The following is a 25243-nucleotide window of genomic DNA, read 5'->3' as shown; positions in this document are numbered from 1 at the left end:
TATACAGTAAGGTTTGATTTTTCTCCGCAAGGTTTTTTAAGCATCAAAAGGCTGATAGTTATTTTGCAGTCTGGGAATGTACGCTTGGATTTGTAGGATTCATTTATGTATTTCATGAATCACTAAACTTTGTTCACACTGCAGGATGTTTTGGATGACATGTGGGGGATTCTGAAAGCAAAATATGTGGAGCTGAATTCTCCTTCCATCAGTGAGAGCCAATATGAGGACTTACTTTGTGGGTTTGCAGAGCTAGTTGCGATTGGACAGGAGAAGATTGCTCAAGATGCAAAGCAGCTGACAAAAAGCAGAGCAGCTCTACAATCTCACCTGGAAAATCACAAGGTATGGGATTCTCTTCACAGCTCAGCTCCGGTCAGATCAGCATAGCAGGAGCACTGTTTTCTTTAGCAGGTTTTCTTTGAGCGTCATAGAGAAGAGTAATTATCTCGTAGCACACAAGAGGGACTGAAGTTCATGCAGAAAACAATGCAAAGCTTTTAATAACCCAGAATAGGACCCACTACAACAAGAAAGAGAAGTTATTACAACTGCAGTTTTGGCTGTATATTAAGATCAAGATTTCAGTTGTCCCAGTATATAATATGCTGTGACTTACCTCAGAGCATAATGATGTGTGAAGAAAACATGTCCTTCTAATTTTTTATAATTAGATTCATGAAGTTGCTGTCTACCAATTGGGAGCTGAGGCTTTGCTTCTAGCATTCTATGTCCTTGTGATCTGATGGAGGAAACTTAGTCGTAACAGCTTTTTTCAGAAGGGAGGGTAGTTTAGATCCTCCTCTTGTCAGTCCACTGTTCCCTGTTCCCAGGTGCAATGTGTTTGATCCTGAAGATCCTGAAAATACACATGCATCCCCATTGTTCTGCTGCTTGACAAGAAGCCCTGGCCAATGCTAGTCACTGCAAAATATCTCTGTCATGTTAATGCCTTGATTTAACTGCTCCACGTAGCTCAAACTCCCTATAGAATTGCTTCAGGATGCCAAACACTGCAGATCACTACTCTAGAGCCATAAGAATGATGTTTGTCACTTACTCACAAATTACACTTAGCAAAGTAAAATGTTTGGAATGTATTTACAAAGGAAAACAAATATAAAATAGATTTACATTCCGAACTTATACACGTTTATTTACAAAAGTAGAAGGAACTGCAAAACTAATTGTTCCTGCCCTGGCTATCAAGACTTATCAGAATGCTCACACAGTCTAGGATATAGTCCTAAACTGAAATCCTTGTACTAGATATTAGTTCTTGGTGAAGAAGATCTTGATGGAAGAGTATAATTTTAAGTCCTTAAAACATTTTCACAGCGGGAAGTATTTTGTTGAGATTCAGCTGTTTCCCAAGGGCTTGGCTGAGCCATAACTAAATCAAGCTCTTTGTGCCCTTCTCACTTCTTAGGCCTTAGAACTGATCATGCCTGATGATTGGAGTCATCTCCCATCTAGGTTAGAGAAACTGAGTAATGGCTGCCTGGTGACAGCCAGATCCTCCCCTCACACTAAACTCAAGTATTGTTGAAACTTCCATTTTTGTCCTCCAATATCTTTGTATTTCATATGAACCGAAGGTGTAAATGTAGATAATTTTTCTTTATAAATGTATAAATGAAAACAGTACATGCAACTCACCACTGGTTCCTAGTCTGACTGCAGAATTATCAGTAACCCATCTAGGGTTGATGCAGCATTTAGTAGAAGGCTCCTAATCCTGCTTTGATAGTCTCTGCTTTTCACAGTGAGCCCTCTCTCTCTTCTGCATACTCCTGCCCTGAGTGCATGGTTTCTCTTACATGGCAAGATTTAACTTGTTTTTTTCTCAGGACTTTTTCCACAACCTCATGACTCACATGGCTTTCATGCAAGCATTTTCCAAGAAGGTGAATCCCTCTGTCCTGCAAAAGAGAGAGAATTTCTGGACAGGGCTGGTGAATGAAGTCAAATTGCTGGAGCAGAAGGCCAGCCAGTATGGTATACGCTTAGAGAACTTGTTAAAGGTAATGAACCAGAAGAAACCCACGCTAAAAGCTGAAGGGAGAGGGAAAGGGTTCCCCTAGAAGCAACTACCACAATAGTGATTCTTTCTGTAGTAATTGTCCTTTCATATCTCTGTTGAATAGCAACTTGTTCTCTGTGTGGCAGTAAACTGTTTTTTTTTCCTTGAGACACCTTTGGAAGTGGGCATTTCAATCCATTATTCTGATGTGGGTGGGACTGCATGACTTTGTTGCAGTAATTTTGTAATGCCTGGACTGACAGTAGAGCCATTATAGTCATAAAATACTGGTACTATTTTAAAATTAAATACAAAGGTTGTTCTTAAAACACCCTTAGGGAAGTAAAAACTGAAGCATACCTCTTTCAAACTAAATATCTTGAAGATATTCATTGAGTTATTTCATCTGTGTTAAAATCATGTCTCGTGTTAATATTTTCATTTTACTTAAATGCTTACATGTTCTGTTTCATTAACACAAGGGCTGCTTGTGCTAGATTAAGCATTAAGTCTGGTGTAGTGAAAATGCCAATGTGTGTTATATTAATGATGTAATGTTTTTTAGGAATGGACTGAATTTGATGATGAATGTCTAGCATTCAATAAGGAGTTAGAGGCACTTACTTCTACATTGCCATCTGTGAATTTGGTTGAAGAAACAGAAGAAAGATTAATGGAAAGGATTGCACTTCTCCAGGTATTGATGTGTCTGTTTTCTTCTTGAATCTGTAAGGCTGTCAAAAAAAAAAGAAAAAAGATTGGAGTATGAGGAAAAGCCAGTTTGCAGGGCACTATTTCCTTTTTGTTTTTGTCTGTGTGAGTATGTACACTGGAAACTTCTGTGTTACCTTTTATCTCCCATCCGATTCCTGTCTGACCAATGACAATAAAATTCCTTTTGTAGAAAATGGCAAGTAGACTATTGGCTTGTTCCCAACTGCATGCCTGATGGCAGAGCTACACCTTTATTTAGATCATCAAGTCCAGTTTAAAACATCTAAGCTGTTTGAAACGTACAAATACAAGGATATAAAAGCAGCCTTTGTAGTTGTTTTATAAAAATGACAAGTAGAGTTCCATAAGCTTAATGATGTGTCCTCTGAGAGAGATCTGCATTCCTTGCAGGTTTGACCTTTCTTTGTCTTCAGGGGACCTACCCTATTAGAAGTTTGGGAATTGGGCCTACAGAGAGTCCAATTTTATATTTAGACCCATAGACTATAAAGTCAGAAAGAATTACTGTGAATCAGTGTACCTGATTGTATAAAAGAGATGATGGGATGTTCTCAGAAAATTCTGAGCTACAGATATCTTTTGAGATAAATCCACAGTAGGTACTGACAATCACAGTGGCCCTCTGGTGCTTTTGATGCCCATCACAGTCATATTGGAGATACATTATATTTGCATAGCCAGTCATCCTGAAGTTGTTTGGTTTCATTTATTTCTTAAGAGTGAAGGGCTAGTCAAAAACTTAAATCTTCTTTTTCTTTAATGACATCAAAAACAAAGTAGTAAAACTTTATAAGATGTTTTTGGGAGAGGTCCAAGCACTGGAGCTTCACAGTTTCAAGGACAAAGCAAAATAAAATTCTCTGGAACATAATTCCTGTTAGACAAATATCCCTATTAATATTAAATATTCTGTCTGGAGAGGAGTGAGAAACTTACATATCATATATTTGCTCTTTCCTGCGTTCTCACCAGGACCAATCTCCTTCCTGGAATTTCTTTCTTCTTTTCCCTTTTCTCATTTTGACCTTCCAATGATGTGTAGTTATGGCACAGTCATGCTTTGTTTTATTCAGCTGTCTAGGCAAGCCCAACTGCTCCTATGTCTTTGACTTAATATCTTCTGTTCACTCTCATTCCTCCTGGCCACCATCGTTTCAGTACTTATCCCAACAGCTTCATTCAAACGTCTGGTAACATTTTTCTAATAAGATAGACATAGAGGACCTGCTAAAAACAGGAAGTTAGTAATTTTCTGCTGGCGATGGTCATATATTCAGATGAGGCAGTCAGGTCTTATAGACAGCGTCCATTCATAGCCTGAAGTTTACACACAGTGAAGTACAGATTGCTTCAGAATGGAAAATAAAATACCTGACAGATTGAATGTAAGATTAAGATGTTAGAACAAATGATATGTGTTTTGCTAGTCATGTTTTCGAGTTTTAAAATGTTAATTGTTTTACAAACTTGCCATATTCTAATAGCAAATCAAGAACAATGTTGATGAGAAGCATGCCAGGCTGTACCAGATGGTGAAAGAAGGGAAGAAATTGCTGACTGCTGTGAGCTGTCCAGAAATAACAAATCAGATCGGGAAGCTGGAAGAGCAATGGTTGTCCTTAACCAAAAAAGTTGGCAATGAACTACACAAACTTCAAACATTACTCAAACTCTTAGTCAGGTGAGTTATAACTCAGAAGGCAATTGGAGATACCAGCTTGAAATAACAGTTAGAAACTGTTTTCTGAAATACTGATAGGCAGTTATGAAATGATGTGGTGCCTCTTACTTAAAACTAGAAAAAATATCAGAAAACTGACCCTTTATTACATAGCAGATCTTCTTGCACTTGCTTTGTTTCCCATTTACTTTTGTGGGAACAGTTTTGATGGCTGTCATTGTTAAGTCAGAGTACCTAAGTGAAAGTTAGTTGCATCATGCTGCTACCCATATATTTGAAGTGCTAACAGGTGCTGCAATCATGGTGAGCTAAGTACTTTGACTCACATGAATGCAAGCTAGCCTTTATTCCCAAAGGCAAAGTGCACAACTCCACATGTAAATGATCCCCCTTATAGACACTCAAGACCTGGTTGAAATGCCTCTCTGAAGGGAAAGACTCAAGCATGCTCTGTGCTTTCACATGGCTCTGGCCAACTGTCAGTGCAGCACAGGTGTCAGAATAGCACATGCCTCCTTACACAATGGGCAATTTGGAAGGTGAGAAATACATCCTAGATTTAAATAGGAGACATATGTCTGTGTGTTTTGTTTCCTTCTTTTAGCTACAACAGAGACTCAGAGGAGTTAAGGAAATGGTTGGATTCTGCTGAGCAGAGAATGAAATTTTGGAAGGAACAGTCTCTCAACGTGTCACAAGATCTTCCCACCATCAGGGATAACATGGACAGCTTGTTTGTAAGTCTGATCTCCTACCAGATTGAGATGATACATTATGACTTCTAATGCGAGTGATTCTTTTGAGTGTTTTTTGTATTTACCATGACCCAGAAGCTGCCAGCAAAATATGACACTGAATGACTGCATGCCCCAGAGCTACTCCATTATCTGGATGGAGTACTTTGAGGATGACAGACCACAAAAAAAACTTCCTTTAGATTGCTAGGCCAGCCTGTGTAAAATCAGAATGGGATCCTCTCATAGATAGCTCCCAGTTACAACATATCACAATCCAGCCAAGATCTGTTATGCACGTATAGAATAATAATAGCACAGTTTCTCTCTTGTTCCTGATGCCGAATACCAGATATAGCAGTTCAGCTCAGCTGGTAGGCCTCTTACCAACTGAAGTGAACTCATGGAGCAGGAATGAGATCACTGAGACTGTGGGGTTGGTTCAGCCAAAGTCAGGAAAGAGAAAACCTGTAGAAAAAGCATATTCTAAATTGCATTTCATCTCTTTGCCTGCTCCCTGGTGCTGTACAACTAGCCAGGATTTTCTGCCTTGATGTGAGATCTGACAGTGTTGCACTGTGGAGGTTGGATAGGTAGGTGTGAGCTGGACAGAGATTTGAGAGCTAGGGTTGCTCCCTTGACCTCTGTGTGATTTGGAGATGAGGATATTTCTAATCCCCATGGAGCAAGAGGTAATATCCAGCATTATATCAGGGTGGGCAGAAAAAGGCCTTACATATTGCCAAAATGTGTTGAGTTTAGATTTTCTGAACTTAATGGACTTGCTAGAATCCATTTAAGACAGTTCATTCCATAACTGAAAACCTTGTTTGTCCTCTTTATAAATGTATACTTATCTTCTCCTAAAATTCTCTCATGCACCTCAGACATTCTCTAAGGAAGTTGATGACAAATCTTCCCTGAAGTCTTCTGTGGTGAGCACTGCCAACCAGCTCTTTCATGTAAAGCAGGCTGATACTGCAGGACTTAGGTCATCTTTGGCAAAGTTTGAGCAAAAATGGGGAGAACTGATTACACAGCTCCCAGCTATCCAAGAAAAGTTGCACCAGGTGAGGAGAAACTCTCCTGCTATCTCTCAGTTCGAGCTAAATAATTACTTTAAAATGTTACTGGGATTCAGCTGGATGCTGTATAAGGCCTGCAAAGCAATTCTTTCTTAATTAGCTGTCTGTCTTGCTTTCAGAATATCTCCAACATTATACTACTGTTTAATTATTACAGTGTTTTGCGCATGTCTGTCATCTTTATGGTTTTATATGACAGTTGGTTACACTTAAAAATAATTTTATTTCAAATTTCTGAGTTCTCTAGCGTTTTTTTTAAATTTAAGTCGTATCTTCTCTGAATCTCAGAGCTCACTGTAAAATTCATAGCTCCATAATTGCAATTATAATATCTGAGCCCTTCTAAAAATACAAGATGTCATCTTCCTTGATATTTCAACAAGTGGAGTGTGGAGGATTCATTATATTTTTTACCCCCAGCTTCAAATGGAAAAACTTTCCTCACGGGAAGCTATTGCTGAACTAATGACTTGGCTGGACCATGTGGAACAACAGCAAGGACATGAAGAACCAATAAATGCACAAAGTAGTGTAGCTCAAGTCAGAAGTCTCCTTCAGAAGTACAAGGTAAATGGAAAACTGAAAGTCCAGGCTTAGCTTGTGACTGTTTTGCTGTCACAAGCATGGAAACAGCCTAAAGACACTGTTATATCCTCACCCTTGCACTCAGGAGGGTTCCCCAAACAGCCTCAAAGGTGCCTTACCATCTTCTGTTACAAAACCTTTTTGCTTCTCTGCCACACAAAACACTGCCTGCCCTGCATACAGCTGCAGCCAGCTGTCCTGTAATCTCCTTCTTCTTATGCAGTCCAGTCTGTCTCACTCTTGCATTTAGACTATAGGATGTGTTGAGCAGGAAAGCTTTGCTTCCTTACAGAGCTAGTCTCTCAATTTGTGCTGTGCTTTAGTCCATCTTTTCACCAAGGAATATCTCATAATTTTGCAGCACTATAGCAAGGACCCATTTAACTGGAGAACTTGGATTTTGAATATAACATTTTATCAGAAGAGAGGACCTGCTAAGAAAGAAGGAGCAGGTCTATGACCCTGCAGAGAGGCTGCAGCAGACTAATGACTGTTTAGATGCTAAAGCTCCAATGACAGAGGCTTATTGCTCCAGTCTCAGGAAGGGTTCACACCATTCTTGTACATCTGCAGATGTCAGGGAGCCCAACCTCAAGGCACAAATCCCTACATAGATGTATTTTTCTCTGGCCTTGCAGAGCTACCAAGCGGTGCTCTGGGCTCACACAGGACAATGTTTCCTAGCCTCTGGTGGCTGCTGTTCTCAGGTGCTTTGATACTGCACATTATGTCACTGGAACTGATCAGATTAAAACTGCTGAACTAATTGTTTTATGCTTTTTTTTTTTTGGATGTTTGTTTTAATTTCTCCAGGAATATGTGATGGAAATGAACTTTAAGCAGTGGATGGTAGATTTTGTGAACCAGTCGCTCTTGCAAATGAGCACTTGTGATGTGGAAAGCAAGCGATATGAAAGGACAGAATTTGCTGAGTGTCTTGGCGAGGTGAACTTGCGGTGGCACAGGCTGCAGGCATCCCTGAACAGAAAGGTTTGATTGCATTTAATTGCTTTCTGTCTCACAACTCTGATCTTGGCAATACCACTGCTCTGTATTTTGCAAATACTCTTTCTCCAAAAACACTACTGAACACAGATTTTTATGGTTACGTTCAAAGCTCTATTTAGAAAAAAAAATACCGTAGTCTCAAATTTTGTCACGGAAGGGGCAGCCCTGTTTCTGCCCACCTCTAGGTTTGTGTAAATTAGAATTTTCTTTAATTTCTTTTAGATACAAGACCTAGAACACCTTTTGGAAGATGCCACCGAAAACGAGAACAAAGCACAGACTTTATGCAACTGGCTGGAAGCACAGAGCGATCGAATGAGATCTTTACAAACCCCAGCAAGTCTAATCTCTGCACAGAACACATTAGATGATTGCAAGGTAAAATACTGTGTAAGTGGGATATTATTGTACAAAATGTACGTAACACTTCACTTAATCCAGCCTGAAGAACTGCACAGATTTGAACAGAAACAAAATGTAAAGGAAATTGCCATTTCCTAGAATACTACAGTGTAATTTTAATTAAAGCATGGTATGTTCAAGCTAGTTATACTGTTAATGTGAACTGTTATTTTATGGGTTTTTTTCCTGCAGCTGAAGATGCATCTGCATCATGTTGTTTCATGGTATTTGGAATGTTGTGCAACAATATTAGAGATTGTATTTTGAGATGCTGTGAAAAGAAATAGTTTTCTCTGTTCAGCACAGTTATGGCAAATGCTATCAATTCCATTAGTTTAAAGGGCTCTCTAGTGGTAATACCTTGGGATCTACACAGCCTCATTTGGTGTAACAGTAAGACTATACAAGTGCTCTAAAGTATAATCTTTCTGTGCGACCCTCAAGAATCTGGATGTATTTTAGTTTTGTTGCATTTATCTAGGCCTGAGCTCCGTCATAATTGGAGCAGATGTAGCCAGCTAATAACTAGATCCTATTACTCTGACAGTCTGTTGTTTTCATTCAATACTGTTCTATTTTTTTTTGCACAAAATATTTCTTCTTTAATTGCCATTGTTACATGTCTCTATCTCACAGTAGGCTGCTGTTATTCCCTGGAATATTCTGTTATACACAGAGTTACTTGTCTCTGTGAAGCACTCTAAAATATATTGGAGGGTCAGAATGAGAGAAAGACAGGGTACCTTTGGCTAAAATACTGCCCTCTTCACAGCAAGATACAGTGCTTGGATGCAGGTGGCTAAAATGTTTCATTAAAATTAGTTGCTCAAGAAAAACCAGATCAAAATTTGATAAGTTTTAGGGACAGAAGGCTGAGGAAAGAAAGGTCATGACTTTAAGTGTAGCTTTACAGGGAATTGTTATGGCCCACTGTGCGTGTAAAGATTTATAATTGTTGTGTAAGGAACATCTGTATTAAGATGAAGTCGTTCTGCATCTGGAGAGCTACAAAGAGGCCCACATGGTGGCTGAGGAATTAGCTCTTGATGATCTCTTCCCGGACATGATGTCCATACTGACACTAAAGGTTCTGGTTCTACCTGCTGAAGACTGCCTAAACAACTGCTGTCATTTTGAATTCCTACAGACAACTGTTCAGTACTGGGGCTAAAATGGTGGTCAAAGAAGACTGGTTTTAAAAAGCAGTATTTATCTAAGCTCTTTACACAGAAAAGTTTTTCTATGCTGTCCTTAATAGATCTTATTTATCATTATTGTTACAGATTTTACTTCCTTCTCTCTCTCTCGTTTCTCATTTAGGACTTAGAAAATCAGCTTGCAATGAAATCCAAAATGCTCGATGAGCTGAAGCAGAGTATGTCTTTGAATGGTGGTACAGAACAAACCCCAGAGGTGTTGTCTTTCAGAATAGCTGACCTATGTGAAATGAAGGACAGTGTTGTCAGCCAGGTAAATGATTTGATCGCATTTCAGAATTCCTCCAGCACATATACTTTCCACTGTTCTTATTAATTTTCTTCATGAAGTAGCAGAAGCTGGTACAAAACAAACAAACAAAAACCCCACAGAGTATTTTTAATCTTAACCTTCTAAGAACTTCCATTTCAGTCTGTCCCATACCAGAAATTAGCCTGTTTCCAAAATTAAGAAAGAAAAAAAGTCTGATGTCAAAGCAGGGGGAGGAGGGACAGAGACCCATCTGCAGTTTAAGAAAATAAAGAAACGGCATGAATATTTTTCTGTTATCTTATGCTTTCTTACTTGATCTGCTTCTCTAATTTGTACTCTGGTCTTTGTCTGGAATATGCTCTATTTGCACTGGAGTTTTTCTGCCTCCCAGCTGCTCTTTCCTCTTCATGACTGGGTGGCTTCCACTGTCTTCAAACTCTACGTAATCCTCAGTTGCTTCAAGGAAAAACAGGCAGATTAGTTTTCCATGCAAACTGACTCCAAGACAGTCTGCATATGTAGTTATATTAGCTTTATACTTGAAACTGATCTTTCTTACTGGGTGTAACTGATAGATACAAAAGATCTAATAATAGCTACAGCTAAGGGTTTTAATTTGTGATAATAAGTAGCCATATATTGGTGAGGATTATGTGTGATCCAGTAATTCTGCTTATAGATAAGATTCCTTTATACTTTTTATTACACGTGCTCTGATTTCATTCCTCAAAACTTTGGGAAACTTGAATCCTTTTACTTGAACTCTTCCTTTTGAGATGTCAGTCCAGGATGAGGCTGCTTAATGTTTTAAGGTTATGTGGTTGATTCTCATCTAGAAAACAGATTTGTGTGTATGTGCATGATAAAAAAGGAAAGTTCTTCATTTCGGTGTGGAGCTGAGGTTTGAATTTGGCAGGATTAGCAGCCTAGTGATGATTCTAATTACAATCACTGTTGGTCATGTTAATTTTGGTATTTTATGACTTAAGAATGGAACTTAGAAACGGCAGCTTGTTACATCCTAGTTGTTTGCACGAGCAATGAAACACAAAGTGCATCTTCTTCCTGTGTACGAGTGGCCTCAGCAGGAGCCTGGCTGTGACTTCAAATACATGGCTAAGGAGGTGTACTACCTTGCTTGTACTATCTGTAGTTTGATCTTGAGACTGTGAGTCTGTGGCCCAGAGACATTTCATGAGTATGATGTCTTTCTGTCTTCTTTGTGTGGGTAGTGATTTGCTGCAGGCTACAAAAAGCAATTAGAGATTCTTCCCACCTACGCCATGATTCAAATGAGAATAATGTTGATTAATCCATTTACTCCTGTGTGCCTGGAACTGTGATACTATGATATGGCGATTCACGCAGTCTATTTAGTGTGCACTATGGTTTGGAAAAGCTTTCATCTTCCATTAAGTGGATGCATAGCTGGAACTGAAATCTGTCACCTGAACAGGTTCCATGGAAACATGCTTTTTGCCTTGCCCAAGCATCTGGTACTGGCATGAGTGAAAGCAGATACTGAACTAGATTAATGTTTCATCTAACCCAGGACATACACTGTGTGCTTACCTGAAACTGAAGGGTAAAAATGATAAGTCACACTGAAGGAGTGTGGAAACTTGCTTGCCTCAGTACAGGGCTACAAGATTGCAATAATGAAAGAAGCAAAGAAAAATGAGAAGGAAATCTCTCATCTGATTGCACGTGAGAATCCCATAGTTCCTAGACAGTATCTTTGGCAGGCTGTATAGTTAAGAGATTGTAACACAAGTGGTTTGTTTGTAGGTTGCACAGCTGAAGGTCTCAATGCAGTCAATATTGGAGCAGTGGAAAGTATATGATGACATTTATGCAGAAGTCAGCCTGCTGATGACAAGATATTTGTACTGCATAGACCAGTGCAAGCCCTCTGTGCCATCACTGGAAGCTTTGAAAAACCAGGTCAAAACTCTCCAGGTAAATCTACGAATGAAGTTGCCTTAATTCTGTGCTTACTTCTGTGCCTTTAAACAAACTTCACTGAGGAAGAACCACACATTTTTCTCTCAAGCAGCTTCCTCTTTACTATAGTGCCTCAGAAGTCGGTGGATTTTTTTTTTTTACTCATTTATTCTTTATTCACCAGAGACACTAAGGCTTGTTTCTAGATTTCTCACTTTAAACTTCACATTCACTAAAGAAATGAAAGATGTTGGCTCTTGGCTCATTGGCTAAAATGGAATTTACCCTTTCACTTGCATTTCCCAGGAAGATGACGTGCCACCAGGCTTCAGCTGGAGGAGATACTGTGCACCAGGTGCAAGAGAAAGTTGGGCAAGGAGCCGTGTGTTTAGATTTGTGGGTTGTCCTGCTGCTGTTCCAGAAGCTGAGTTCTTACAGTGGGCATTCTGACTGGCCTTCGGTCTGACTGCTTTAAAAAGATATGGCTAAAATCTTACCTGTCTTTACACCTGTGTCAGAATACCTCTTTTGGCTCATCTTCGAGTTACATCAGCAGTGGTACAGGTCAGACTGAGATGGTAATTCCTGGGCACATCTCAGCAATAATGTTTGCTTAAACACTTCCACTCTCACCCAGGAACAAATAATAAATAAGAGGAACTGGGGACCTTCTTACCTCTTTCCTTACTTCACCTTATTCATTTTTAATCTGGATCATTTCCCGATGTAATCCATGGCAGGGTTCTGCAATCACCTGTGTCAGGAGGAGAGGAATACAGTGGAGATGGAGACATGAGTTACTGAGCCAACTTTACCACTAACAGAAATTTCCATGGAACAGCAGCCAAAAAATAAGACATTCTGATTTCTAGTGTATTAATTTTGTAACTGCAAAGCTATGGGTTTTCACTTCAGTTTAAAATAAGCTGACTGAAGAATTTTTTCACTTCAACCCTTTCTCTTTTAATTTCTTAATTTTTAGGATCACACATTACATTTTTTGCAAACTTTTTGATCTGTGCTGCAGGTGTGTAGCGTTATTGCTACTGTATTCCTTCTGATCTATGGTGGAAGCTATGCATCCATCACTGATCTTCACAACTCATTTCAATAATCTGTTTTGCAGTCTCTTCAGGATGAGTTGGAGAACAGTGAAGAAAGTTGGGCCAAGCTCCAGGTAGCTGCCAATAATCTGAAGAAGAACTGCTCCCCATCCTTTGCAGAGATTATCGACCAGAAGTGCACAGAGGCACACACCAGGTATGCATACAAAAAAGAGCCATATTTGTTACTATTAAATAAAATTGCTGAGGTAGGATTTCAACGTATGTCACATTTCTAAATCTGTTAGCAATGCTTAGCTGTCTCAGGTACCCTTGTGAAGAGTGGCTGGTGCTACCTGTTTTGTGATGGATCACAGAGCACAAAACGATGCTGCGTCAACTGGCTTTCAGTAACCCAGCTGTGAATGCAAAGAAATTCCCCTAGGACTCCTATACCAAATCATATTCTGATTCATGAGGTGCATCTCCAAGCAAAATGCTCTTATCATAATTTGATACGTTGGCAGGTGGAGCTCAGTAAATGAAGACATCACTGATCAGCTGCGGACAGCGCAAGCAACGCTTCAGCTCTGGGAGCCCTATGATAGTTTATGTACTGAGGCAGCAGCCAAGTTACAGCAGCATGAAGAGCAGTGCACTCAGCTCTTGGATGCCCGCATGCCTGAAGATAATATGATAGAAACCCTGAAACAGAGGATACAGGATGTAAAGGTACATGAATAAGTTTCTGCTGCCTTATACGAACCAGGATTTATTTACAAAAAAAACCCCAAAGCATCAAATCTAATGAACGCCTTCTTTTTCCCCTCCACCCTTGCACCAAAAAAATAATCCAGTCAGTAGAAAACATGAAATCCGATTTTTCATATTAACAGAAACTTTACTTTCCTTCAAATACTTTGACCAGGGAGCAAAGAGGAGCAATAATATTTAGTCTCTGTCCCTTTCTGCTCTATACGAAAAATCACGCCTATGCTGGAAAGGATCATTAAACCAAAGATGATTTACTTTAAGCAGCACAGCTTGGGAGGAGAGATAATATCTACTAGATTGTTAGCTGTCAAAAAAAAAAAAAGACCAGTTTTCCACAATACAGGACCGTCTTGAGATCTTCTACAGTTGTCTTTAACTTGGTTTTATTTGATTTTGGTCCTTTTTTTGGCCTGGTCTGATAAGTTCACAGATTTCTGAGCTCATTATATTATTCCAGACACTGCTGACTTTAGGTAAATGAGATTTCATACTGAGACCACAGAGTACATTTGACTCTTTCAGGAGGCAAACTGTCGTTAGGTTCTGATATTTTTGGTTTCTTCAAAATGCAGTAAAGACATACAGTAATCCTTATTTCAGAACAGAGCAGTGATTTGTCACACTTTATGAAACTTTATCCACATACTGGAAGAAGTTCAAAGTCTCCTATTTTGCATGTAACCAACTGAGAAATTTTCTGTGAAGGGAAAGAGAGCTCATGTGTTTCTTACCATGTCAGAAATAACTAACAGTGGCAAAACTTAGAACAAAGCATTTTAACTTCTTTCTGATCTGTTAATAGCTGTGACATGTGCATTTGTAAACAAGGTAGCAAAGAGGCATCACATTTTCTGGAAATTTTTTGAAAGATTTTTGCACCTACTAAGCATGGCATAACCAGTAGTTTGCCAGTAACTCTGTGGGTCCTGTTCTAGTTTGCATGAATAGGACACATACAATTTATTGTATTTTGCAAAATGAATGATGAATTGGAAGAATGGGAAACAGTGACATGTCGTGTTACATGTATGTGAAATTACATGTGCATTTTAAGTTGTATTTCAATCTCTCTAATTTTATCCTGTAGTAGATATTACCACAATAAACACAGGTATAGTCCAATACACAGTGTAAGAAATCAAAACGGGTTTTCTCATGTGACAAGGGATAGGACACGAGGAAATGGCCTCAAGTTGCACAGTAGAGGTTCAGATTAGATGTCAGGAAGAATTTATTTGTGGAAAAGGAGTTTAGTCGTTGGAATAGGGAAGTGATGGAGTTGCCATGCCTGGAGGTATTTAAAAGATGTGTGGCTATAGCAGTTACAAACATTTTAATGGTGGACATGGTAGTGTTAAGCAGTAGATGGACTTGATGATCATATGGGTCTTTTCTGACCTAAATGGTTCTATGATTCCAAATTATTAAATTGCTAAAGCAGTAGCTTACAATATGATCCATTCCAAAGACAGAGGCAAGGATCTAAGAGCCATTTTCCTTTTAAAGGAAGCATGTCTGTTCTTTACCATCAATCAAAAGCCTTTCTTTGATACATTAAAGACAATATACAGTGGCAAATTCCAGGGAGACACATGGCTAAAAGTGAATGAAACTTGTAGTAATTGGTATGTTTCACTATTACTTCTTGCTATTCCTTGTTCAGGTGTCAAGTTTGTAACAGTGAAATTTCTCAATTTTAATATGAGCCAGTTTCTCCATCTGTTAGTGTAAATCTGGTCTGTAGAAATGGACATGCTAATTTCTCTCCCTCATCTGTTCTGTAAAAATAGTAAAGCCCACTGCCTGCACTGATGTTCCATTGAACTTTGAACAGTGCCTTTCCCAGCACTAGAGTCAGTGGGTGCAATTCCTATTATCCTCTGAGTGAAAGTCTGAATTTGGCTCACAGAGGAGATCAACCAAAAGAGCTTAGTTACAGCAACAAAAGATACTAAATGAAAATGGCACATGAATGAAGATCTGATTCATTTGCTGACCTTTTCTTTTTTAATTTCCTCTTCTCTCATCAGAATTTACAGAATGGTCTTCAGAACATAGTGGGATGCCGCTCCCAAATTTCTGAGTTGGCTGATCAGATAAAACAGCAGGCTGGGACAGCTGCACAAGCCGTTCTGTTGGAGAAGCTGCAGCCATTGCAGAGAGCATCCTATTTGGAAAAGATGTTGCAGAGGAAGTTAGATGAATTGGAGGTACTTTAATGAATAGAAAATTAGTTGTCAGAGTGTGTTAACTTCTTCACTGGAGTCCTGTATTCCATGAATGGAAATGAAACCAAAACAATAAATTAAAACTCAGGTTTTATAGAAAATAAAACTCGATGGTATGGTCAACTAGGTAAGGAAATAACACTTGAAGCCAAAAGGACAGATGAAGGAAGGGTTTCAGCCTCTTATCTACTTGTATTGCTATAACAAGCCTTTGTAAGTGGACCCTCAGTTGACTACAAGTCAGAAAACTTTTTTTGTTATGAACTTTAAACTAAGTTGTAAACATTCTCAGCTCTGCTTGGAACAATCCTAAAGGCTTCAGTTTGCCTCAAAAAGAATGAAAACAATGTACCTAAAACCAATCCAGATCTACAAGAAGGTATTCCAGGTGCCCACATTTCTTCCAGATATTTAAGAATTTCTCAAGAATTAGAGATTCTGTTTCTTGACATAGGCTTTCGCTTAAATTTTGCACTTACCTAGTGCAAACAATGAATTTCACTCAGTGAGTTATAAATACATTGGAAGTTGGATTGAACATCTCTTTGTCTTCCTGATAGTATTGCTTAATGCTTCTTTTTGTATAGCAAATATATATTATTAAACCAGCTCATAATTAATGTAAATCTGCAATGTTCATTCTAGTTCAATCTTTTACAACTGGAGGATTTTAAGAACTGTCTTGAAACTCTGGAGGGTCATGTCAAGAATTGCACAGATGCCTTTGATAGTCTCCATCTAGAGGGAGAAACAGACAACTCAGAGCTGCTCATGGTATGTTCAATTTCCTGAGTAAAAAAGATGAATAATCAGGATTTAAGAGTTCCAATTAAGGAATTATATGTTCTAAGTATCATAGCTTTGTCACTTCCAATAGAGTAACTGTAATCTCATCCCAAAAAATTATTAAAATACATAAAAATCAGGTATGTGTCACAAGAAAAATGGATTGTGTGAAGGAGAGGAAATTCACATGGATTTGGAGTTGATGGGAGATCCTTTTTCCCAACTTTATTCTGCAGCGACCTAGTCTTTGTACCATACATATAGGGTACAGAGTTAATCTGCAAGTGCCAGCACGTGTGTATCTGCTCAGTACTATCGAGAAAGTTGGTCTCCTGTAAGGAAACTGACCTGTTTGTTTCCTATAAACTGTGAGGTTGACATAAAAATGTGGTCTCTTGGGTTAGCATTTTGATTGCAATTAAATTCCCTTTTATTTCCAGAATCACACTCTAGAGCTTGCTGCCCTTTCTCCAAGCATAGAGAGTTTGAATGAGGCAAGCATTAAGCTGCCCGTCAGTGACTTCATCTTAAAGAAGATGCAGAGCCTGACTCGGCAGTGGAGTCAGAAGACAGCAACTGCTTTGGAACACTGCAGGTATGAAAGGCAAACAAAAAAAGTCGTTATTAACTGTTTTCTTTTCTTTGAGGAAAATGAATTAAAGCATGGGAAGTATTTCTAGCTTTTCACAGCTTTCTCAGGGGGTTTCTACATTGGATTTCTACCCTTCCAACTTACTCCAGAGTATTTCTATGGTTCTACGGTTCTCTGATTTAGTGGCTAGTTCTGTTCCAAGTCACTTGAAGCAAAAACATAAATGGCATTAAGTGAAGAAAGGTAGAAAAGTGCCAAGCAAAACACTACTGTGTTAGCATTAGTAACGGTCACGTTAAAACATATGCAAACATATGCAGGAAACTAACCACCAGCAAAATAGTTCTCAAAGATTTCTTTTGTTTTACAGTGTGCTTGAGGGAACTCAAACTGATGAAAAGAAATTCCTTCAGAAATGTGAAAACTGGATGAAATTCCTAGAAAAAATGAAAGAGGCCCTGAAGACTGATGTTCCAGGACGATTTGAAGAACTGCAAGAACAACAGAGAGTCTATGAGGTAAAGCAAACTCTAAAAATCAAAATATCGTGAATGATGAAGGTCATAGGAAATCCTTGGAAAATACCGTTCCTTTCAAATTTAGATCTGTGTAGAGTTTTACAGAGCATTTGATTCCTTTGAAATGTGACTTTGTACTTATCCTGAGAAAAGCTCTGAAATGGGAAAATTTTAAAATGAATGGATCGCTTTCTGCATGGGTCAGAGCTTTAAGAGTGTATCCCTGTGGTGCATTGCGGAAGCCCTAGCTTTTGCCAGCTCTGAGCTTGGTTGCCTGTCTGCCTGTCTGCTCCCACAATGCTGGAGCCCACGGTCCATGGCAACTTGCTAGGCACTTTGCTGAGGATTTAGCAGGAACCTCACCAGTTCCTGGGCGAAGTACATTTTAAAGAGAATATCTTTATGGCAGATTTCTTTTCTGACCAGCTTGTAGGTTTTGGTGGAAATCTGTTTTCAAACATTTGCTGTTGTTAGAGAGAGGGATACCCTTCACTCCTGTATGATCAGTCTTTCAGAGGGGATGGGTACCATGCATGTGGATGCAATTCTAAGTGATGTGTCCTGTAGACTTTGTCCTAGTGGAAGGGAAATGGAAAAATAAACAAAATACTGGTAAAAAGTCACGTGGTAAAAGTTTAGTGTCAGGAACTCTTAGAGTGAGCTTTGTGCTACTGCAGTAGGCAAGAGCTTCACAGTACCCCAAGGAACTGATGTTAATTCCACACGGCATAAAGTCTCTGCGTGTTAATGATATTCACTGGGATCAAGTAGGAATTCTTTGCTCCCTCTTATGCTTCTTCAAATCAGTTCACTTGTTGCAAAAAAACAAGTATAGAAAGGATGAATTCAGCCTTGTGTCTCTTTTTTATACCTTTCCTATATTTTTCAGTCTACATTGCATTTCTCTTGAATGAATCCAGCAAACATCAGCTCCTTTTGGGTTACCACATAGATGCATATTCCTCCTGGTATTACAAAAGTGTGGAATCTTTTAGGGTGCATATGATAATAGCACTTGAAGATACTTTTGGCGTTTAAAATTTTATTGCTGTCACTGCAGAGGAGCAGAACCAGCTTTCACAGCAGAGATTGTTGAATGAATAGTTAAAACTGTTGTTCTTATGGTATTTTCAGATGCTGCAAACTGAGATTTCCATAAATCAGCAGACATTTAATTCTATCATAGCAAAAGTTCTACTGTTCCTGGAATCTGGAGAAGCAGAAAAAAGGTAATACATTCGTTTTTCTCCTGAAGATCTTGCTAATTCAACAAATAGGTTCTCCTCTTTGCGTTCAGGATTGGACACAAACTCAAATTGCTGACCAGATTTGCTCTTTAAATAATCTCCTGGCGCGTTTTGCGAAAGTGTGAAGAACTGCAAACAGAAACACATGTGCTCAAACTCCACTTTTAATAATAACTGGATGTTCTGCCAAATAAGATTAGTTAATTTGTCCTATACATGAAGTTTCCTTGTCTGCTGCTGCTTCCCTGCAGTTGTTTGAACAGTGTGGTGGAGAGGCCAAATTCTTGCAGAGGGTAATGAGAATGCTGCATATAGATGTCCCTTTCTCTCTTCCCAGACCTCTCCACTTCAAATTAAAGTACAAAGGTGTGAGACTGTTTACACTAGCCCCAAGCTCAAATGATGGTGCATTAAGTCATTGACCCCACAAAATCCAGAACGTAACAGCTGAACCTGTTTTTTATTATGATGTTATGCTTTCCTCTTAATCAGTGTAGAGGAAGAAGAGGCATAAAGTTTGTGAGCAAAGATTCAACTGCCTCAGGCATTTCTGCTGTGATGATAGTACTTATCTCTACTAGAGCTTGCTTCCACAGAGTTGGCAGGACAAAACGTCAATGTAAAGTCCATAGCTTGGCTTAAACATGCCAGGGAAAATAGGGCTCAACTAAGTGAAGCTGCTGGATTTTTTGTTGAAGCTAACCCCGCAAAGACATCTGTATGAGAGCTAATGTGGGCGTCATGGTCTCCTGCAGAGAAAGAAAAGGGGTAGCCAGGGGCTCTCTTTAATCATTCCATCTAGACGTGATGGGTCATCTAAACATGTTGAATGAGAAGTGAAACTGTTCAGGTGGGTTCAGTAGCAACACCGAGCCTTTTCACTTTGCAGTTACATCCCCCTGCTATAGGATTCGGTGATGGTTGAACTTGCCATTATAGCTTGGTAAAGGCACAAATCAATTTTGCTGCACAATGAGACATCTTGTGTCACTTGCATTATCTTCCGTGTTCTTCAGACAAATATTTAGTGCATATTGTTTCTGTGATTGCTGTACTACATACGTTGCTATAACTCAATAGGAGGAATGACTTGCATTATCTATTTTTGTATCATGTAAAAGTTATTTTGCTTTCCTTAAAACATGGAATATGTAGAGCAGAGCTAAGCTTGTGGATGTATAGTTTTTTTGCTTAGTTGGGCATTGTAATTGGAATTTTACAATATTCCAAATGTAAACCTATCATAATTATTGGAAAATACAGCCTTGGGGACAAAATATTTTACCACTCAACACCTGTTGTCTGCAGGACAGAGTTTATTTCCAAGCTCACGCTGCTGAAAGAGCAGTGGCAGAATGTTATCTGGTTGGTTCAGCAGCGGAAGAAAGATATTGATGGACTCGTGAGCCAGTGGCAGCTCTTCAGGGGTTCACTGCAGAGCCTCAGCAGATTCCTTGCTGATACAAACAGCTTCCTCACAGCTGTCAAGAGCCAGAACTGCTACAGCCTCTACCACCTTAGAAATCTAATTCATGATTTCAAGGTATTGTATCTCTTTCTGATAAATCTAAAATCTGTGATTTTTCTCAGATTGAAACTTCTCTCCAGTAAGAAGAAAGAACTTTAAAATAACCTGAATGTGTGATGATGTGGGTCGTGCGTGTGTGGGAGTGGACAGGAGGTGCCAAGAGCAGAAGGCAGAGAACTTGCAAGGGCGTCTGTCCCTGGGACCACCACTCCACAATGCTTTGAAACCAGGCAGCAATTTTTCAGAGCAGCACATTCTGCATTTTACATGCAATGGAAATCATATTTCCCTTTGTTCATGCTGGCTGTCTTGGCTTTTCGCTGAATTAACCTCCTTGTTTTATAAGAAAGCAAGAAGAATCAGTGAACTTGGTGGTTGCTTAAAGAAATCTAAAACATTTCAAAATGTATTGAAGTCCTCTATTTGTGCTTCCAAAGTTCATCATGTTCCCACACATCTAATGTTGAATTAACACATTACCAGTATTCCATTTGGTGCTAGCCTTGTTTCATTTCATCTTTATTTTTACCTACTGTTTAAAGATGATTTTCAGCAGATTTTACAAGTTAATGCTCATGCTTTTAGTGAGAAAAGCTAGAATATCTTCTCCCTCCCACTCCAGATTGCCCTTCTTTCCTGCTGTTGCTTTAAGGAAAGAAATGATGATCCTATTGCTTGTGTTACAGACTCATTTGAGTCATAAGCAAATTAATATTGATGGCTTACTTGCAGTATATCATGATAAACAGCTTAGAAATTGTTTTTCTTTTAAAGAGTAAGGCAGTGATTCTTCAGAGGTGGCAAGGCATGTACTCCTCAATCATTGATGTTGGTGAGAAGTTGCGCACTGACTCCGATCCTGAGACCAGCGCTGTTCTGCAGGAGGAGCTCAGCCAGCTGCAGCAGAGCTGGGGGGACACTCAGGTCCAGCTGGAGAAGATGAAGACGCAGCTTAGCAGCATCCTGCAGGTAGACAGTGCACTCCAAATGAGGAGCAGCACTTGCCATGTGCCATCAGGGCTTGTGGGAAGCTAAAAGCATAGTCCTTTAGCTGTCCAAAGGAAAATAAGGTTCATGTCCATTTGTTGCCATAATGTATGTTCCCACTCTGATTGCTCTCATGCATCCATGGCCTCAAGCTCTGCTTTGAGGTATGAAGCCTGAGCTAAAGTTCAACCTAGTGGGATTTAACATAACTTACTGCTCCACCTGATGCTGCACCTGTAAACAGAGTGGCAGATCATATTTATTTCCTTGGAACAACAGATCTGCTTCATGGCCAGACAGCACATAGGTATACCTTACAATTGAATATCATCAGTGATATGATCCCTAGCCCCAAATTTATGCTAAAAGCCTCTCATAACACATAACAAGATAAGCAGAAATGCTCCTTAAAACATACCTTTCATGACAACACAGGGTGCACTATTGTCTGTAAAACCATGTGCCAAATTCCTGTGGGTGTATCACTGTGTATCAAAAAGAAAATCCTAACACTAGAGCCTATGATTATTTACTTCAGTGGGTTGAAGATGCTGTTTTGGAACCTATCCATATAGTGCATTATGTCACATCTGTGTCCAGCGTGCTGTATCTTAACCTTTTATAACTTCTTGGGTCTCCTTGAGCAGAGCTGGGATAGCTGTGAAAAACATACCAAGGAGTTAGAAAGCAGGCTGCGAGAGCTGAAGGATGAAGTCAAAGATCCACTTCCAGTCGAACACGAAGAACTCTACAAATCCAAGGAACACATTAAGGTACTGAACGAGCATATTGTATTTATATGGATGTAGTCTTTGCACATCACTGAATCCCTTTTAAGTCAATTTCCCATCTTTCTGTGCCCCTCAATTTTTCTCCTTTATACCATCCCAATTGCTGCCAATCTGCAAAGTGCAGCTGACCAATCTGCATGCAGGAGAGAGATTCTTCCTGCAAAAAAGTTACTGTTGTTGTAATATTTTTTTTCCTCCTTCTCATTTCCCACCATCTGAACTTATAAAATAAGCTGGTTCTCAAACAAGATGTTAAAACTCCCTGCTCTCAGCTCAAGTTGGCTGCCATCCTAATGGCTGCATATTCTCTTTTGTTTTCCAATCCATTTTGGATGGAGAGCTTCTCAGGCAAGAGATCTTGCAAGCATGCAAAGCACTGTGCACATCTATGGGATCCAGAAATAATTAAAGAGAAAGAAAATTAGACTAAGGGAGTGGTGTAAGCCCTTGCAGCCCACAGTACTTAATGAAAATTAAATGGCAAAGCATTTTCAAGGGATGGGAGACGTTATTTCTGGACTGGTCAGTCTTTCATCATTCTTTATGAAGTGAATTGCTGACCTTTGTGGTGGGAATAAATAAGCTTTTTAATGAGCAAAGGCTTTGTACTCATTATCAGCTGTCTGAAATCTTTGTGAGCACTGGCTGCCTTTGCCACAGCACCAGTGCTGGCTGCAGTCATGAACTGTTTGTGAAATGGCAACAGATAGCTCCTGCCTCTTAACTCCAAGCAGAGAAATTTGGCTACAGAGATATCGGGGTTAGACAGGACCTCTGCAGCTGCTACTCTGGGATATCACAGCAGGATAAAATGCTAGGAGCATAATGATATGAAATTCCGACATTGACTTCATTATTGCAGGGATTCAACCTTTATCAAGACAAAGAAATGCATGTCTGTGCATCTGTAAGCAGCAATTTGTTTTTAACTCGAGTAAATGTTTCAGCCTCGTTTATTATTTTTTTTTTCCTCCAATATTGAAGCAGACCAGAAATTGCTTTTAGGATTTAGATAAACAACTGAATCTGAAGACCTGTGAGAATACCCATAGGACTCAGACCCAACATGCATCTCCTGACACTTGCAATTTTTTTCCTGAACTGAGTTCTATGTAAGAGTTTTTTTATGTCAGAGGAGCCAATGACCATCTTGCAAAAGAGGACCTAATGTTTAGAATCTCCTCTTTCTCAGCTGCATCTAGTGCTTCTTTAGCACTGATCAGGAAAGTGCATAACCATGTTGCAAAGGGAAGGGGAGTGGGAGGAGGGAAGCCAAAGAAGAGTTTATGTGAGTGAGCAATTGAGAGCTCCAGATTTCTGAGAAATCTAATGAAGTGGCTGTGAAGCCATGCATTAGCAAAGGGAACCAGGTTTATTTCCTAAGCACATAAGTAGCCTACCTGAAATTGGAACAAATGCAGGCAGGAACAAATTGGCCAAAATAAAAAATTGAAAACCCAAAAAAATGTTCACATCTTCCTGGCTGTGAAATTCTGTCCAGAAGCATGGGGAACTGCTGGGCTCCAGCAGCGTTTAGACACATTTGGCCACAGCAGAGGCTGCTGCTGCACCAGTGAATGAGCAGCAGTGCTACCCTGGGCTCTGGGTCAAGCCCTGAGCCAAACCCATGGGGTCCCCATCCAGTCCGGCTGCAGAGCGCTGCACAAGCACTGCACATTCCCTTCTCTCCTCCCCCACAGGCCAGGCAGGGGATTAGAGAGCAGGTTTGGAAAGCAGAGGAGCTTAGTGCCAAGGCTTGTGCTGGGTGTTTCCATGCAGGAGCTGGAGCAGTCGCTGGCAGACTGGGCGCACAACATGAAGGAGTTGCAGGCCATGAAGGCGGAGCTGGCACACTGCATCCTCACTGAGGACATGATGGTGCTCCAGGAGCAAGTGGAACATTTGCACAGGCAGTGGGAAGAGCTCTGCTTGCGAGTAAGTTTTCTGCATAACCTTTTTTTATTGCAAGGTGTTCATAGGTGTGGAGGGCAAGGGGAAGCAGGCCAGCAGATGGGGTTTCTTTTGGGTTTGGGTTATTTTTACGGCACTGGGAGGGAATGGGGCTTTTCCTGGGGTAGCTGAGCAGGGCTGAATTTTGCCCTTTGTTTCCTGGTGACTGTGCTGTGATTTATTTATTTATTTATTTATTGCAAACCCTTTGTAAGTAGTAAGTGCCTGCATTGCAAGGAGCCCAAATGCAGCTGTGTGCTGCCATAGGTGGCTTTGTTCTGGGCCGCCAAAGGGAGAGGGGGAGGGAGAGGAGATAAACACAGGAACTGCCTGAGGGGTTGAAACTGGGAAAGGAAGGGGGATGCTCTAGTGATCTGGTGTCAAAGAATGCCAGGCGGGTTGATAAAGAAAACTTAAATGTGTTAAAAGCAGACACTGGGTTTTAAACACATTCTGAACTGGGTTGTCTGTTCTGTTGCAACAACATGCTGCAAAACATTTGCATACTTTGTGTCTTGTTGTTATTACACTTAATTTAGTTCTGCATGTAAAATAACCAGGGAAAAATTACCAGCCAAAGTCACATGAACTTGATTCATCGGGTTATTATGCACTTTGAATGGGTGTTTACTTTACCCTGTTAACAGGATTGGAAGAAGCAAAATACTTCAGGTTTTTAGTTGGTCAGGATGACTCTACATGTCAGCAGCCAAACTATTGCCTCTCTTTACTCACATGCTTTTATTCCACAGTTTGCAAAAAAAAAAGTCCTGAAGGAGGTAATTGCTTCACATCCAACCCTTACTTAGACCAAGGTGAAGCAATGTCTGTGGGAACGCTGCCAGAGCAAGGAATGAACTGCTCTGTTTATTCCATAAACTCTGATGTGATGAAATAGTTATTTGGGTTTCTTTTTGGCCTTGCAACAAAAAAGGATTTAGTATCTTTGACAGTTAATCTACAACCAGTGTTGTCTGCTACTGTTTCTGAGCTCTGAAGATAATGCCAGACACCCCCTCCTCTCCCAAGGCCGTTAGATGTAAATTAGAATGCCTGAGCCATTTACCTAATGGAAATCTGCAGTTAAACCTATAAGGAGAGAAGTTTGATGTGTTTTTCCTTCTGTTTTTTT

General features: G+C 39.8%; 1 protein-coding gene across 6 annotated transcripts in view; it reads left to right on the top strand.

Moving 5' to 3' along the window:
• Positions 1-25243, top strand: part of SYNE2 (spectrin repeat containing nuclear envelope protein 2) — a 157480-nt gene that overhangs the window by 97443 nt on the left and 34794 nt on the right. For 5 of the 6 annotated variants that reach the window (XM_010712024.3, XM_019615939.2, XM_010712023.3 and 2 more), the window contains 22 exons: positions 145-345; positions 1851-2024; positions 2589-2720; positions 4243-4439; positions 5044-5176; positions 6061-6243; positions 6679-6825; positions 7657-7833; positions 8074-8229; positions 9574-9723; positions 11512-11682; positions 12794-12927; positions 13238-13442; positions 15515-15694; positions 16358-16486; positions 16939-17093; positions 17461-17608; positions 18743-18837; positions 20164-20398; positions 21158-21352; positions 22018-22143; positions 23941-24096. In XM_010712024.3, the coding sequence (XP_010710326.1) occupies positions 145-345; positions 1851-2024; positions 2589-2720; positions 4243-4439; positions 5044-5176; positions 6061-6243; positions 6679-6825; positions 7657-7833; positions 8074-8229; positions 9574-9723; positions 11512-11682; positions 12794-12927; positions 13238-13442; positions 15515-15694; positions 16358-16486; positions 16939-17093; positions 17461-17608; positions 18743-18837; positions 20164-20398; positions 21158-21352; positions 22018-22143; positions 23941-24096 (3579 nt within the window). Of the gene's footprint in view, positions 1-144; positions 346-1850; positions 2025-2588; positions 2721-4242; positions 4440-5043; positions 5177-6060; positions 6244-6678; positions 6826-7656; positions 7834-8073; positions 8230-9573; positions 9724-11511; positions 11683-12793; positions 12928-13237; positions 13443-15514; positions 15695-16357; positions 16487-16938; positions 17094-17460; positions 17609-18742; positions 18838-20161; positions 20399-21157; positions 21353-22017; positions 22144-23940; positions 24097-25243 lie in introns of those variants that run through there. The other variant, XM_010712027.3, reaches the window with a different exon arrangement.

This window comes from Meleagris gallopavo, chromosome 5, assembly GCF_000146605.3.
Source record: "Meleagris gallopavo isolate NT-WF06-2002-E0010 breed Aviagen turkey brand Nicholas breeding stock chromosome 5, Turkey_5.1, whole genome shotgun sequence".
NCBI classification, from domain to species: Eukaryota; Metazoa; Chordata; class Aves; order Galliformes; family Phasianidae; genus Meleagris; species Meleagris gallopavo.
The sequence above is the reverse complement of the archived record's forward strand: the minus strand, read 5'-3'. Positions and strand labels throughout refer to the sequence as shown.